General features: G+C 36.4%; 1 protein-coding gene and 1 non-coding gene across 2 annotated transcripts; one reads left to right on the top strand and one right to left on the bottom strand.

Moving 5' to 3' along the window:
• Positions 1 to 876: 876 nt before the first annotated feature.
• On the top strand, positions 877 to 17,256 carry LOC116300048 (tuftelin-interacting protein 11). Its single transcript, XM_031708809.2, has 27 exons — positions 877 to 1,270; positions 2,430 to 2,540; positions 3,477 to 3,519; positions 4,035 to 4,092; positions 4,796 to 4,837; positions 5,052 to 5,132; positions 5,406 to 5,486; positions 5,605 to 5,655; positions 6,024 to 6,080; positions 7,052 to 7,151; positions 7,840 to 7,939; positions 8,345 to 8,467; positions 8,944 to 9,046; positions 9,547 to 9,591; positions 10,480 to 10,622; positions 11,281 to 11,343; positions 11,718 to 11,835; positions 12,811 to 12,889; positions 13,486 to 13,598; positions 13,714 to 13,819; positions 14,134 to 14,228; positions 14,335 to 14,387; positions 15,392 to 15,450; positions 15,857 to 15,968; positions 16,043 to 16,091; positions 16,315 to 16,386; positions 16,800 to 17,256. Exons 1-27 carry the CDS (start codon positions 985 to 987, stop codon positions 16,971 to 16,973), a joined length of 2,517 nt encoding a protein of 838 aa, XP_031564669.2. The 5' UTR covers positions 877 to 984; the 3' UTR covers positions 16,974 to 17,256.
• Positions 6,755 to 6,827, bottom strand: Trnaa-ggc (transfer RNA alanine (anticodon GGC)). Its single transcript has one exon. It is a non-coding gene; the product is annotated as a tRNA-Ala (tRNA).
• Positions 17,257 to 17,767: the final 511 nt, after the last annotated feature.

Raw genomic sequence — 17,767 nt, 5'->3', positions numbered from 1 at the left:
ACCAAGAGGATGCTTATTGGGAATTTTATCACCTAGGTGTGAAAAGAGACAAGTAGTACACTGAGTTCCGATTCCAAGGCTAGTGTGGAACCAGGCTTTAGAGATAGATATCTCAGTCTCGTGCATGTGGGTGTGGCAACTAATGATTTTTACCCCTAAAAGCAAGGGCGTAGCCAGGGGGGTGCCAAGGGTGCCAGAGCCCCCATTCGTGGCAACAAAATAGCGGCTTTTTAGGATTTTGTACGGTAATTTCAAATTATTTTTTTTGTAAAATGAAAACGTAAATGAAATGCCGGTTCTTAAATTATTATTTTCGTAAATAAAACGTAAAACGTAAGACCGTTTTTTTTTTTTTTTGGTTCGCGGCGTTTCAGGGGCGCAAACAAAATACACTTATCATATGACCCGTACGGCCCTGCTCGCGCGCTCTCTAATAAAACCATTGGAAAAAGTCACGTGATGGGGGCCGGACGGGTTGACGTAAGCGGGCCGGAAAAAACCGTCCGGCCCTGCTCGAATCCGCGCGCTTTCTCTTTTTTAGCTTTTATTTACTATTTCTTTCTTTCTTTTATTTTTTTATTGATTTTTTCGTGAGGGTCATATGACAAAATGCTTATTGCCTGAGTTAGGTCGGGCCGTACGGGAAAATATTTGGCTCTCGGTCATTTGTACGGACCTCGCTGCGCTCGGTCCGTACGGCATCACCTCGAGCCAAATATTTTCCCGTACAGCCCTCCCACTCAGTCAATAAGTACATAATCTGTGACACATCTGTCACATTCCTGATTTTTATCAAAACACAGGTAACCCAAAGGGTCGTTCCCAGAGCCCCTCTCTCTCGTTTTTTGCTGCTGACCAAAAGTAATGCAGCATAAACAAGATGGCGGACTGACTGACATACTTTTGACGTTCTTTGAATCAAGTCGTTTGGATAGTTTTGGGCAAGCAATTAAAGCAGTTTTAGTAAATACAGTATATCGTAAGATGGAGGAAGAGGAAGAAGTTGAATCTTTTGAGATCACCGATAATGATATCATGCATGCAGGTCTACTTGGCCTTGGCTTCAGGCCATACAAGTCAAGTAAGAGATTAAAAGAGGAGGCTACATATGGTATGTGGGCAGAGTACGACTCAGATGAGGGTGACAGCTATGGCCGTGGAAAAAGAAAGAAGGATTATAGCCGACCTCTTAGTTTCATTAGTGGTGGTGTTGTACAGAAAGGGAAGCAGAATGAAGAAGATGAAGAAGAAAATGATGACGACAAGGAAGGTAAGCTCATTTCTAGCACTAATTGCTGTGATGTAAGCTATTGTCATTACTATGCCAACCACCTCCCTCAGGGCTGTCAACTCTCCCGGATAAGCCGGGAGTCTCCAGATTTTGGGCCGTATCTCCCGGTCTCCAGATTAGAGTCTCAAATCTCCCGGATAATCGCCGAAGCTGACCATTTCTTGTGAGACTCGACTTTCACAACCATAAAATTCCAATTATTTTATGTTGTTTGCGTTGTTTTATATCGCTAACAAAATCAAAACAGTTCCTCATAAACTGTTCTTGCAAGCAGGCCATTGTAATGTAAGCGAAAATCTGATTGGTCAGAAATAAACCAATCACATCAAATGTCACAAAGCGAAAGGTGTCTTTTCGCGCGCTTTTTGACGTGCTGTGACGTCATGCTCCCTTACCTATCAATTCTCCAGATTTGAATATCTCGGGGGTTGACAGCCCTGCTCCCTGTTGAAACAAAGCAACTTGACAAGAACTTTTATGATAATGATTGTCAAATTGACATCACAATGCTAATGTTTGTAAACACCAACTATTGCTACTGTTCCCGGCGTAGGCAATCGATGGAAATCGATCATCGAAAACCCACTCGATGACTCAAGAGCAATCGATATGATTAGTTGATTGATAATTAGTTCACAAGACGGAATGCCAATCGATGAATATCGATCATCGATTGTTCATCGATCAATGTAATATTTTGTTATTAGATTTGATAGAAGGTCACTGACAGATGTTTGTGGCATTGATTGGTCACCGATTTCCAATACTAATCAATTAATCAGTATCAATTTTCATAGAATGTCATCGATTGTTATCGATAATCGATTTCATTAATTGCCTACGCTGGGTACTGTTAATTTGCATTGCAAGTTTATTGCAGAACGAATGATTGAATTATAGCAAGTTCATAATTTACATTACAAGAGATTTCAAGGTTTTTTTTTACAATGGTTTATGTTTTTATATAAACACTTTGTTATAAACTCAGGCTTTTCCAAGATGGAGGTAAAATTCCCTACTGTGGGGGCACTAAATAATGTCAATTTCCTGAGGGTAGCCTGCATCCTACCCACCCATGTTCTTTTAATTAATTTTTTGATATGTGGTAATAAAGATTGATTAAATTGAATACTTTTAGAAAACAGTAGTGGAAGTGAAGAGAGTGAACACAAGAGTAGAACATTTAAAAGCAAGAAGTTGTTCAAAGGCAAAGGAGTGTCGTCATCATACAATGAACCTGGCAATGCAGGTGAGTTAGATTACAATCTGTTTTACCTATGCTGGCTATTAATTTTAGATTCAACTAGTTAATATTTAACCTTTAATAGGTTATCCTGTTTTTCCTCCATGCAAGTTAAGCTGCAACACATGTACCTCTTTACTTTGGGTATTGTGATGTTTTTCAGACCTATATCATGATAATTCCCTAGCATATTGTATCTTTATTTGACAGAAATAATTTAGAAGATCTATATATTAACATATAATTGAGGAATGCATGGTCGACATTCAGGCGACAGCTGACTGAACAACTGTCTGCTGGTTATGAAGTACACAATATTACCATATGAATATCAATCAATGAACTATGAAACCTAATACCTCTAATAAATAGTCTTGATATTAAAGAATTCAAGATTCTACTCATTGCTTTCAAATCACTCTACGACTTGACTCCTATATTTCTGACATGATTCTCATTATACACCATTGAGACCTTACCCTCTTCATCTGGTCTGTTACTTTTAAGTAAAAAAACATTTAAAAAAACATAAGAAATATCGCATCAAATCCTATGGTTATTTGCCTTTTTCCTGTCTCTGCTCCTGAACTCTGGAGCTCTCTTTCATCTTCAATAAGAAACAATGCAAGCCTCTTGTTCTTCAAGTCATCTATTAAAACTAGCATTCAATTTGTAAAAACATTTGAATATTTCTTGAGTTTTTTCCTGAGCACCTAGAGCAGTTCTGGATAGATGCTATTTTATTATTCTTATCATCATCATCATCATCATCATCATCATTATTATTATTATTATTATTATATGATACTGTACATATTTAGAGGTCTATAAGAACTGCTACAGGAATTCTTTATGTATGTCTTTGAAGTACAGTACATGCATGTACATGTATATGTATAAGAGAATTTAACTTGATATGTATTTGTTTGATCAAATTTCAAGCAACCCAAATGTATGCAAAAAGACTTCAGAAAACCGGAGGAAAGTAAGTAAATATTTGAACTGATATTAACTTTGGAAATATTGCACATAAGCCCTAATTTAGTACTTTTGGTATTGATTCTGAGGCGAATAGTTAAATGATGAAATATTTGTTGATTTGAGTGGACACATCTTTAGATAATAACAGCTGTACTCATGGTTCCACTTGAGTTTTGAACATTTTAAGAGTCATCTATGATCAATAAGAGGACAGGCAATGGAAATCTATGAGAGATTTTTTTACAATAAAATAAAATAAAAACATTGGAAAAGTTCAAAAGAAAAACAGTTTATGTGTCCGTCCTTTTTTTGATCACAGCTATCAGCCAATCAGATTGCAAGAATATGCTCTGTTATTGTAAACTGTGTGTTACAGTACATCATTTAAACATTGTACTTTTAATACCATTTGCACTTCATTTTCACACACTTAGCTGGTCATACAAGATACATAGCTGTATTAAATATTCAATTATTTTCTGAGTTGTTTTTCACTGACTCATAAAATTGTTTTTACAGAGAATTTGGATCATGGGAAAAACACACCAAAGGATTTGGAATGAAAATGTTACACAAGGTACATTAGGTGGCCAGTTCATGATACATCAGATGATATGCTATTGTTTTTGTTACCTAAGGTCATTATATATCTTCAAATGGTTTTGAGATTTACTGTGTGGGCACAGTAACAGGGACCACTTAAACAAAATTTAAGATTAAAAAAGACTTTAGCCAATCAGAAGAGAGCAAAATCAGTATCATATTGATCTCAGCCAATCACAATCATTCCCACGGTTGTTGATAAAATCTAGGTTTATCTCAGAAATCTACTCTTCATTGCTTGCTCCTGATTGGCTTAAATTTGACTAGTTTGATTTTTTTAGTTTCACTCTATATCGTGATTGGTTAACTTTCTTCAAGTGTTCCCAGTTAATGTGTCTGCATAGTAATGTTTATTAGTATATGTAATAGGACTCCATGCTGTCCAATTAAGAAAAAATTGGATTTGGAAAATTCCGAGGACTGACAAAATTGGTTGAGGCCATAGGCCGAGTCCTATTTGGCAAGTCAGAGGAATTTTTCGAGTCTATTATTTCTTGATTGGGAAGCATGAAATCCCATTACCTATTTATTATGTAGCTGCCTAATTAATCCCATATCAACAAGACCTGTCCAACTAAGAAAATAATTCGACAGTTACCTATATGGGATTAATAAGAAGCTGTATAATTAATAATAATTAATGACAATAACATAATATTATCCCTCTTTTATACTAGATGGGTTACCAACCTGGACAAGGTCTTGGAAAGGAGGGCAAGGTAAAAGAACTACTGCTCTTTGCTTCACTTCAAATAAAATACAAAAAAAAAGTTTACTTCACTTCATGTAGCCTGCATACAGCCGTACAAACGTATCTGCGTGTTAAGTCCATGGACTATGCAAGAGAAAAGTCTGGTTGCACATAGACTACACTTTATGCTACACAATTGCATTTCATTCAACTAATGAGCTATTTAATTGAATTGGAAACAGGGAAGAGTGCAGCCTGTAGAGGCATTCAAGAGAGAAGGAAGAGGAGCACTGGGCATGTATGGACCTGAGGTCAAAACTAAGGTGATTAATAAAGTGAGATCTCCAGGTTTGGGGGTAAGGAACAGGGTTGATGACCCTTTTCTGTAAAAATGTCTTCAAATTACAGAAGCTTGAAGCACTAACAAAGATAGACCCTTAAAAGCTTGGGTGTAATGTTTCTCAATTCAGATCACATGTCATTCCCCAGAGTATTATTTCATCGTGTCTCCTCAAATACACTGTGGCAAAGATTTGAGACCATAATAAAGTGAATTATTTATCATCATTATTATATTCTTTGGTATCAAATCTTAGGGGAAAATTCAATATGATGAAGAGGAAGAAGAGGACAAAAAGTTTAAAGAGAAGCTTCATCAGTGGAAGAAATCTTCAAAGGCAAGTTATTTATCATAGATGTTATGCATTACAATCCTAATATAATCTGGAGCTGTCATTCTTCACACGCCATTTCACTTACTAAAATTTGTCATTGTATTATCTCCATATTTTTTAGACTGGAAAAGCTTCACCAAAGTACATTTACAAGACAGCAGATGAAGTCAAGGTGAGTGATTCTATTTTTGCAGTGTATCCAGGGATTATGGCTGGCCATCAGTCTCCTTTCATGATCACCTGCCAAATTAGTTTTATCTCAGTCAGTCATACCTTGTTTCTGGCTCAACATTACTTGTCAAAATGACTGGCAAGGCAAAGATTTCACTGGACAAATTCCAATTCTCCTCAGACGTTGTTGTACATTAACTGTTGTTTTAAGCCATTGTACCATCTGTTTCTTTTCAAGATAAGCCAGCCAATCAGTTTGTGTATATACACAGTACTGCAGGTGTAACAAGTACATCAAAACTTCAGCCTATTAAACTGTCAATTTTTAAGCCTTGCTACTAACTAAATATGCATTGATATTCTGTTTAGGCTACAGGTGTGACTAAGAAAGGACCATCTGTCTCTTTAAAACACAGCAAAGTCAAGGTACTGTAATGTGATGGTACCATTCAAAACACTCTACAGTTATGTAATGGATAGAATAATTATAGTATGAAGTAATAAAATTATAACAGCTTTATTAAGTTCTCTTATTTTATAGCCAAACAATTGTACCCAATTGTAACAAGTGTATGAGCGTGTGTTTGTAGGGAAGGGGGGTGGGGAGTGGGGGCAGATGCCATGTTAAAGACTTGTTCCTAAACAATAGACCTATCCCGAATTCACTTGACTGAACACGAAACAATGGTTTGAAGATTGAACTTGATTCTTTTATTCATCGAGTTCAACCTTGACTTGAAACCATTGTTTCGTGACCAGTCAGGCGAATTCGGGATGGGTCTATTACAGACTTTTCACTAAAGCTGTTACTGCCACTTTCCCATTATGCTCCACTTAAGCAGATATTATGACTGTGAAATATGTACCAATAAAGAGGTACTGTATCATCCTGTAACTATCTGAGCATTTTGATTTGTGCAAAGCTGGTTGTAAGAATGTCGTCAATATGGAATTCATGCAACACCATCTTTCACAGCTATCAACATAAAAATTAGTATTTCACTGACTTTGTAGAAATAATAAAGATAGATGTGTTGATCATCTTAGTGAATGAGCGATCTAAGCAAACACTGTAAAGAAAGACTTGAAAAAATGATTTCAAGCTTCAACGGGAATCGAACCCATGACCTCCGTGATGCCGGTGCGATGCTCTACCAACTGAGCTATGAAGCCAATCCTGTTGGCGAGCAGTCATTTTTTTTTTGTTGGGTTCATCAAGCCACTATATGTAATAAGTGTGAATATTGAATGGGTAGAACTGTGGTGAAATGATGATAGATATGTTGATCATCACAGTGAATGAAATAATAAACCAGCACAAATAAGTCTGGGATTGAAAGATTTTGAGCATAATTTATGCTTATTGATTCCATGTCATTTTTCTTGTTGGATAAAAGGTAGTTGACATGACAGGTCCAGAAGCTAAGATCTTGACGGGGTATGGTTCCTTGTCACAGCAACATGCTAAACCTGGTGAAATTCCAGCAACTACTACAGGTACATATAACAAACATTGGGGTAGTGTTTGTATTTTTTGGGGGGTAGGGGGGTAGGGGGGTAGGGGGGGGCTTGGAGTTAAAAAGTGTGGCCCCTCCCTCTTTTAATTTTTGTCCACAGCCTGTGTTTTACTCAATATTATTTCTCAAACTTTTGTTGTAAATAAAATGTACCTTTTAATTAACAGATCAAAAACAGTTTTCCGTGTTTGATACTCTGATCAAAACACGCGGGATGTTGGGAGAACACGAGTGGAGCGTAGGAAACCACGACGCGTAGTGGAGTGGTTTCCAGCTTCTCGAGTGTTCTCCCAACATCCCAAGTGTTTTGATCAGAGTATCAAACACAGAAAACTATTTTTGATTTGTTTTATAAAATAACAAACGCGCGAAAAGATCGGAAAAAAAGCAAAGTCTAAGTAAATTCTCCCTACGTGCCGTCTTATTCAAACTGACCAATGAGCGTGTGTGATAGATTAACAATGACGATAGCGTGTTTTGATACTCTCATCAAACATGGTTTTCGACCAATCATAGCGCGCGTAGTATCCCAATTATTTTATAATTTTCTTTCTTTGTACTGTAAATATTATGGATGTGAGCCCCCTTGTTAAGCTTTACAGCTTTTGGGGCAAATGTTTAGTCAAATATGTTAAAATAAAAAAAAAATTTTTTAATGTACCTTACAGTTGAGGAAGCTGAAGCTGCTTTTGCAATGCCTGAACTGATGTACAACCTGAACCTCCTGGTAGACATGACAGAAACAGAGATTGTTCAAATAGATAAAGAGTAAGTGCATTCATGTTTTCAATTTTAAAAACTTTTGATCTAAAATCCTAAAAATTGTGCATTCTGATTGAATGGTCACATGAAAATTAGGTCCGAAGTTAGTGTCAATAATTTTTATCTGGTTTCAATGTATAAAATTTTAAATTGGTATAGATTTGGGAAAATAACATTCCATGTGAATCAAACTCTTTTGAGCCTTAAATTTCTTGGTGTTGCAATAGGTATTGTATTCTGAGTTGCCATTTTTTATATTGCAGGGTATTTGCTAGCCACAAACTCATTGTTCTCAGCTATTGTTTTATTTTCTCTATGACTCAGGTGCCCTGCAACACCAAAAAAGAGCCACAATTTTGTGCCGTTCTATATAAAAGAATTGAACCACTAATTTCTTTGTTCAACATGCAGACTGAAATTTGAGCAAGACATGGTAACCAACTTGAAATATGAGTCAGAAAGGATTGCCGAAGTAATAAACCAAGAAGATAAACAGATTAAAAGACTGACAGATGTCATGCAAGTGATTGACAGGTGATTGTTTCCATGGTTACTATAGAAGCTATGAAAATGTAGTGCATTTATTCCACAAAAATCAAACTTTTGACAATTGATCATTGGGAAATGAGGGCCACAATTCAAGTTTGTTAGCCACATCTATTAAGACAATTTAATAATATTTTAATTTTTAATAAAAGTTTCATTGATGGGTGTGTAAAAGCTCTTTCTCCAATAAGTAGCTCACCTCTTACCTTTTGGACATCGCACTGAGTTAGGTACTATTGCAGACCCCTTCTACATATGTAGTTACATGTGTTTCTTGACAAATTGAACTGGAACTCCAATGAAAATTGCTACTGTTATATGCTAATTACAGTCGAGATTAAACTTGCTAAAGTCCCAACATTTGGAATCATATTTTGTTTTTGCCCCCCTTCCCCATGCTGCTAGGGGGTCTGCATGACAGCTGTTCCTAGGCTCTTATTATGATTACATTTATGGTTTTATAGGTGCAGAGCTCACTCACTCTCATCAATAGAAGATTCTTTGACACTTCAAAAATGCGAGGACATGTTTAAACTATTACAAGATGAATTTCATGAGGAATATATGGTAAGAAGTTTAGCAAAGGAGGACTTAACAGTAGTGGAGAATAATGCACCTGAATTGCTGCTCGTTGAAGTCATTTATCTGTACTTAATCTTATAGTATATTATGATAGAGTGTAAACCAAGGCATATATCCGTGAAATAGTATTAACTGATTAGTACAAAATAGCACCAATGAAACAATTGAAAACAAGTGAATATGTGACCTGCATCATTGCAGCAAGGTGGTAGAGTGCAAACCATATATCCATGAAAGAGTACTAACTAATTAGTACAAAATAGCACCAATGAAACAATTAAAAATTAAAGAAATAGATGTGTTTATTGCTATTTAGTTTTTGTGCTATTTCATGGTTATATGGTTTACACTCTAGTGTATTTTAGATTTTCAAACAAAATCTTGCCAAATAAATAAACCACAATTTTACAGTTTGGATTGTATAAATAGCAAACACCTACGTAGAACTTTAAGTACATGACTATAACCTGTCTCTTTCTTTGTAGATGTATGAATTATCATCACTAGCAATACCTTTAGTATTTCCCTTGGTAAGTACAAACTAAACAGGATCAAATTTTTCCTTGCTATATATTATTGCTTTTGTATATTATTGCTATATATTATTGCTATATTTTATAGGGCTCCCGTTGATATAATACTTTAGTTACTGAAGGGAATACCCTGCTTAAATAAAGGATTTGCATTCATTCATATTGAATATTATTTTTAATGCATTTGATGCATTTTACCTTGACCTTTGGAGAAAATTACTTATACATCATGGTAGACATATACCTGGGAGAAGTTTCACATCTGAGTGGCTTTATCACTGAACTAACTTCCTTAAGCAACCAATTTTACACAACACAGAGTTCATGGGCTCATGCTGCTGTATTTCTTGAAAACCCCTTGAATTTAATTCATGTTTTCAAGGGCACTTGAAAAGCTCTTGAATTTTACGATTTTAGTGAAACTCCTTGAAACTCCTTGAATTTTTGCTTGCATGGTTCTGAAATAGATCTAGTCAGAAAGATCAGAAAATCTGAAAGCCTTTATTTATTTTTAAACACCAATTTTGATTGCGTGTTGTTAGCCACCCAATGCAAACCCCATGGAGCTTCCTGTGCAATGGTAGATGCTCAACAGTCATGTAAATCTGTTCTAAACTTGTGAGAGTATGAACAGATGAAGAAATACCACAGGGACAAAAGAGATGGAGGAAAGGGGGCTAAACCACTTTTTACAAGAATAACGCCATTTTCTCATCTTATCTCTCTTTCTCTTAGCTTGAGTTTAGTTATGACAAAAAAAATAGATTAACCCCCTCCCCCTGCTAATTCCTGCACCATGGGAATATGCCAAATCAGTGACAAATCTACTACATGTAATATTGGTGCATGTTCATTGATTGTTATATTCTCTTTCTGCATTGACAGATAAAAGAATATCTGAGTAGATGGAGTCCACTAATAAACCCCACCTATGGACTGGATGTCTTTAAGACATGGAAAGATCTTCTACAAAGTGGCAAACCATCTGCATTTACTCTGTCACAAGGAACTCCTCTGGACACCAACAGGTAGGAGATCTTTATTGTGTAGTTTCGAAAAATTTCCATACCCCACCCATGGAGGAAATTGGAAATTCTGAAGGGGAAGGGGGTTAGAGAAAGAAAAAAATGCAGTTTGTATGGAAGAAAATTGGAAGTTCCTGGGGGTAGGGGGTGGGGGTCCTTTTACAAATTCCCTCCATGGTGGGGTATGGATATTTTCTGGAACTACATTGTATGTACACATTCATGATTTTGTGACCCCCCTTCATTTTTTGGCTCAACAATCAAACAATACTCACACAGACTGCTGTAAGTTTGATGTATGGGTGCTAAACTGCATAGAACTATATGTCAATGTCAAATTATCAAACCCTGACTAAATCACTATCTCTGGGCTGGTCAAAATCAGGGTACATTTAGCTCACACATCAAATTTTAATTGACAAAACTTGTTAGGTTTACAGAGGGAGGAAAACCCTCAAATCAAGGAAGAGACCTAATGAACTCTTGTCATATGTGATAATGAGTCCGGCAATCAAACTCTAGACTTATGAGGTGCAAGGGGGGTGTACATGTACTAACGCCACACCACCCCTGATTTATGTCATGTCTGGAGTTATCTGGATTATTTCTTCCTCTTCTCTGATTGTGATTGAATGTACTGTATCTGTATTGTCATAAACAGCATGGACATCTATGAACAGTTGGTGTGGGAAGTATGGATGCCATTGATAAGAACAGCAGTCAGGTCAGTCTAGTCATGTTCTGTCCTGTTATTTTCTGTGTGCAGATTAATGACTTGTCAGTGGTCAATGATATCGTGTAGTCCCAGAAATTATCCATACCAGACAGTCCCCCCTCAAAAAGAGGAATTTTTTTAAAAAACCCCTCTACCCACTGAAATTCCAATTTTCTTTGATACAAATCTATAATCTCTTTCTTTCTCTGACGAAAATTCCAAATTTCTCTGTGTGTGTTTGGGGAGGGGAGGGGGGATGGATAAATTCTGGAACTATACATTTTTTTGTAATGTGTGCAGCTTCTGTAAAAACGTTTTAATATAAATCTTTTTAAAAACACTTTTAATATATGTCACTGAAATGTGATTTTTTGTTGCTGTAGTATATGGAACTGTCGTGACAGTGATCCCATGATTACAGTAATAGAACACTGGCTGCCTCTTTTACCTCCGTGGGTTATTGAGAACATCAAGAATTTGTTAATCTTACCTCGATTACAGGTTGGTTGTTGAATTTCATTTGGAATTTTGTTAGTAGAGTGCTCACACTTAACCAGTGAAACTAATACTAATTTTTAACACTAAATATTGATAACTAAACAATAGGAAACAAAGGATTCTGTATGAAATAGTACTAATTAGTACTAATTATTGTGTGCGGGTTTAGTGCGCACACTCTATTAATTATTTTTAGAGCAAAATTACTTAATCAACTTGTTCCTAGTTTTTCACAGCCAATCACAGACTGAGTCTACGTAGGATCCTAATTATACTTTATGCTAGCCAATTAGATTTTACTATTTCCATGGTTACAACTGCAATATACTGTAGATGACAAAAATACTGTTAGCATTCAGAGTATTTGAACTTGTCGGGAAGCATGGGTGACGTAGAATTGATTCTTGTACTCGGTGTCATGTGAGAAGAGTTTTTAGTTGGTTCTCCCCAAGTTCAAGAGTTTCAGTTCCTCAGGTTTTCCTCCCTCTGCAAAAATCAACTTCTAAATTCCTATTTGATTATGAAATGAGGATAACAGGTTTGATAGCCACTGGCTATTACTGCCATTTTCATGAACATTGGAACTCGGTAGCTGCGAGCTGCACACTAAAATTTGTTTTTTGGCTGCCACCAGTAAAAAAATATAAAAGGTACCAACTGATTAGTTTTGATTGACAGCAGGGAAAAACCAAATTGCTGGCTTTCACTCAGCTGATAAAAGTTTTTGAATCTCATTATTTGCTCCAATGGTGGTCAAACACTGACCACCATGTGCTGTCAGCCAAAAAGAATTCTATTGAAAACTTGTGGTTCAGCTGATGAACATTCCGCACGAGACAGAAAATTACATCAAGTGAAAGCCAGCAATCTCAGGGTGCAGCTCTCAGCGACCAAGTTTGCATGTTCATAAAATTGGCAGTAAGTGTTAGCTTCATAAATCAAGGAAGATCTTTAATGTTTTATTGTTGTTTAATCAAGAGAGAAGTAGATGCATGGAATCCATTGACTGATGCTGTTCCAATACACGCATGGATACACCCTTGGCTGCCTCTTATGAGTGAGTACCTTCATTATCATGCTGTTAAATCCCAACATTATCTTTCGTTTGATTCCTTGTTTCTCTAAAACCATTTTTCCCCTTCCCCATTTCCCTCCCTTCCCAAGTAAAAGAACCAAAGTTTTAACTCCGGCTTCATACATGGACTGTCTAGCGGCTGCCAGTTGGCACCTTCACATGCTTTCAGTTCAACCCCGTTGAGCTGTGCCACTGCTGTACTTGCGGTGGTGATTAGCGATGACAAGTTTGTTTTTTTTTAACTAGTATTGTATGACTTGAAAATATTAGGACAGAATTTCATTTTGCATGGCATTGTAGTTAGTTAATTTGCTGCCATTAGAGCTAGCACTAGAGGTCCATGGTTTGATCCTCAGCATCTCCATGTCTGTTTTGACTTGACTCTAATTCGTGTAGCTTTTACCTTATACTCTTAAAACAGCTAGCTAAAAGAACACAGATCTATGTTAAATAAGACCTTTACCTTTGATCTTTACAGGATTTTGTATAATTAATTACATAACTCTTCAAATTTATTATTTCTTGTGACTTTTTCTTTTATGAATCATTAATATGGGTTCATGTTTTTTGATTCGTAGAGGGTTGCTTGGAACCTCTGTATGCACCAATACGTTATAAACTTGCAACAGCTTTGACGAACTGGCATCCATCAGATCCATCAGCAAAGATGATTCTTGAACCATGGACAAAAGTAAGTGATGTTGCTAATAGCATTCATTTATTCTTCCATCCATCCATCCATCCATCCATCCATCCATCCATCCATCCATCCATCCAATCCTAACTGTAGTTTTTGTTGTTTCAAGGTGTTTTCAAAGGGGAGCATGGACGCCTTTGTTCTACGATCAATTTATCCAAAGTTATCCCAGTGCCTTTCTGAGTTTGTTATTAATCCTCACCAACAACACTTAGGTAAGCCCTAAACTGTGTGATCAATATTCTAACGGTAATCAACACTTAGATGTGAAAAGGGCAACCAAAACAACTTATCTCAACCTTTGCCTATTTTTGCAAAAAAAAAAAAAATCGGCTTATCTGGGTGAATTTTGACAAAAATCTACCATTGCCTGTCTCTCACCTCATTGTTTCCTTGATATTTTCCTGCTACGGGAGAGATGAGAAGCAGCCTTTGACAAGTAGATTGCCTACTCTTAGTTTGAAGTAACATCTAAGTACACCATGAATTGCTATTCAAAAAATGTAATGTAGTAATTTTTGTCTTTCAGAGCCATTTCACTGGGTAATGACATGGAAAGGCGTGATTCCATTACAACATTTTGTCAGTTTATTGGAAAAACATTTCTTCCCTAAGTGGTTCCAGGTAAACTCTTTGATAGTATTTAGCGTATTGCATAAAAAATTAAAATTTAGACGTTAATTCGGATTGGATCTGAGAGAGATCTTATACACTCGATTTTTTTCGCTAGGTTTTACGGAACTGGCTGGCAAGTAATCCAAACTATGATGAAATAACAAAATGGTGAGTTATATTTCTTATATTCTCGTTTAGAGTGAAGTTATTAAATCCGTGAATTAGATATCAGACTAACACACATTAGTAGACCCTAATTCCATTGTTTTCTTTTGTGTCTATTTGACTATTACACGTTGACTAATAATTTTTATTTCACGGGTAAAATGCCTTCACTCTAATACTGCGATATTCTGCGAACTCGATAGTCACAAGCTGCACGCTGAAATTTGGTTTATCGTTGCCGTCAATCAAAAAAAATTAGTCGGTACCTTTAATGTTCTTGACTGGCAGCACTAAAATCTAACTACAGAATTTAAAGTGCACATGAACCCTTCGACAATACTTTCAGTACTGATTCTACACGAAGTAAATAGTTGAATGGTAGAATATTTCTTGATTTGAGTGATGCGTTTCTAAGTTATGAAGGTTTATACTTCCAATATGCTAATGAGTGTGACGTCTATTAAGGCTTAATCAAATATACAAAATCGAACTGGTTCATAGAAACAGTATTTAAAAAGCATCATTATTTTACTCATGGTTTACATGAAAGCTATTTACAATTTTTATTTTCAAAATGGCCAGCATTTAGTATTACTAGTTACAACAAAAACACTCAAATACCTTACCTGACGTCATCATCATTAACATATTGGAAGTATAAACCTTCATAACTTAAAGACGCATCACTCAAATCAAGAAATATTTTACCAATCAACTATTTACTTTATGCAGAATCAGTACTGAAAGTATTGTCGAAGGGTTCATGTGCACTTTAAAAGAGCGTGTTTGGATAAAAGTCAAAAATGTTTCTTTTCTTCTATTTTGTTGGGCTGCCTGTGGATTTGGCGGGATTTTTCGCGCCAAAACGCGTGTGTTTGCACCTCCACCACTGTTAAGAGAGTCTATGTGTCAAGAGGTCGAAAAGGTCTCAGGACTTCATTCATTGTTATAAGACATCACCTTGATATCTAAAGTACTTTTTTCATGTTCTTTTATCAACTTTAAAGGTACAAAGGCTGGAAGACAATGTTTTCCGACGAGCTTCTGAACAACCAGTCCATAAAAGGTTAGTAAAGAATTAGTAATTGTTTATTAAAGTTGTTTCAGAGGTATAAGAACTAGACAATTAGGAGGTTAACCCTTGGATCGAGTATGATTTGCACACAGTATAGAGGAAGCGTTTTTCCCTCCCATTTTCTCATTTTGTATCTTCATTTCACCGAGTGCGATTTCTTTGTCTACCAGATATGCGGGTTCCTTTATGGGTGGTGCGGTGAGGGGTGGGGGTGGTAGTGTTTCCTTTAAATATTAGTAGTATCCCATGGATCGACACATCAACAAATTCACTCAAGGAATTATGGTCTAGAGATGAACACAAGACCTCCACAACTCAGACGCTTATGGACATTGAATAAGAAATGTCTTGGAAAATAATTCGAACTTAATTGGTTTTATTTCTGTCTTGTCTTCAGCCCAGTTTAACCGAGCGCTTGACGTAATGAATCAAGCGGTATCATCACCAGGAGAATACTTACAACCAGGAGCCAAGGAACACATCGCTTATCTCACAAGCATCGAAAGAAGGTGGGGAGCTATGATTGTTTTAATTTATGCTACAAGACCGTACCTAATGATTTTATAATGTTCTGGTATTACAGAAAGGAGGCGGAAGCGGCGGCAGCTACAGCAGCCTTGGAAAGGTCAAGAGTAAGTACCAAGAACGAGGGGTTAGAGATTATTTATTTTACTCTTCTTCGTTCTCATCTTTTCGCTTCTCTTGCCCTGCACTCTCCTTCCTTCATTTCTCCTTCCTTGCATTCCTTCCTTTTTTCCTTCCTTCCTTTTTTATTTTCTTCCATCTTCCTTCCTTTCTTATTTTCTTTCTTTCTTTCTTTCTTTCTTTGTCCCCTGATAATTGTTTATGTTTTAGGCAGAAGCAGCCCGACTGCAAGCAGCCAACCAAAATGTGCCTACCAATTTTAAAGATCTCATTCATAAAATGGTAAGACCAAACAAGTTATATAAGCGGAGTTCATACTGTTATCATTTGATTTGATGACACCATAGTTCATGGAGGGGGACTAGCAATGATTTCACATTAGAACAGATTTCAAATACGAACGAGCGTTTTCATTGGATAAGCATTGCCTTCGCTATCGTGACAGTGCCTTGACTATTCCAAGCCATAGTAATAAACTCTGTAGTTGTAGGTCACGTAAGCGTCGCATTCTCTCTAGCGTCCATTGTTGAGATTGGTTATGATTATTTCTTGCAACATTATTGTTATCATCATCATCATCATCATCATCATCATTTTCGAAAACATTAGCCATCTTTTATTAATTATTTTCCCTATCCTTATTCAAGTTTCATTCTATTTTCTGGAAGCTCACTAGCTTTGTTTGTGGTTTTTAGGCTGAGGATAACAACATAGTCTTCCTGCCAGTCCCTAACCGCCGCTATGAAGGAAAAACACTGTACACTTTAGGCAAGACAACCATCTATATCGACCAGGGAGTAGTGTTTGTACAAACTCAAGGATCATGGAAACCTATCTCTCTACAAGATCTGTTTGTTTTAGCCAAATAAACACTTCAAATACTCCATTTTACAGATCCGGTCAGTGATTACGAATACTAGATCCAAGTCGAGGTTGGAGTTTCCGCGCATAGGAAAACTATAGTTTATCATGCGTGGCAACTCCAACCTCGGATTGAAACTATTATTCGTGGTCACTGAACGGAACTGTAAAATGGAGTATTGATGCTCTTAAAATGTAAATATTGTTGAAAACTAAACACCTTAGAAAGGTATGTCAAATAGCCTTGAAATTATTTTTCACAATGCGTAAATTTTACTGAAAAATAAACAAGTGGCCATGTATTAAAAGAACCATATCGACAGGATTATCACATTTTCGCATGAAACTGAATTCCACACAAAAAAGTCGTCGAACCTTTAATTGGAACTGAAACTGCATTTGATTGAGTTTTTGATTCTTTTCTAAATGCGCGCGACATCACTAGAAAATATTCTATGGGCAGTTATACCTGAAATCGACGCGAAATCCAAGACATCCGTTAAATGAAGTGAATGAGTTTTGAATCATTTGAGAAAAAAGCGAAAAACATACGAAGTGGCAAGGGGTCGTCGATGCTCTCTAAAACCTTTACGGCATTCACACGTTATATAAGCAGGTCCATTTAGTTTATTAGGGTCAGATTCTCCATGCATTTACATCACAGCTCAACAATGGACAATGGTTTATGTCGACCATTGTAAGCTAGAATAGTATTATTTTGATGGCAGAGTTCGCAAGAATGTACATTTGACATTTAGTTCCAGATATGCATAACAGTTTAAGCATTTCCGTGATTATTAGT

This window comes from Actinia tenebrosa, unplaced genomic scaffold, assembly GCF_029948245.1.
Source record: "Actinia tenebrosa isolate PJP-AT-01 unplaced genomic scaffold, QUT_ActTen_1.0 PGA_scaffold4__44_contigs__length_22323623, whole genome shotgun sequence".
NCBI lineage: Eukaryota > Metazoa > Cnidaria > Anthozoa > Actiniaria > Actiniidae > Actinia > Actinia tenebrosa.
The sequence above is the reverse complement of the archived record's forward strand: the minus strand, read 5'-3'. Positions and strand labels throughout refer to the sequence as shown.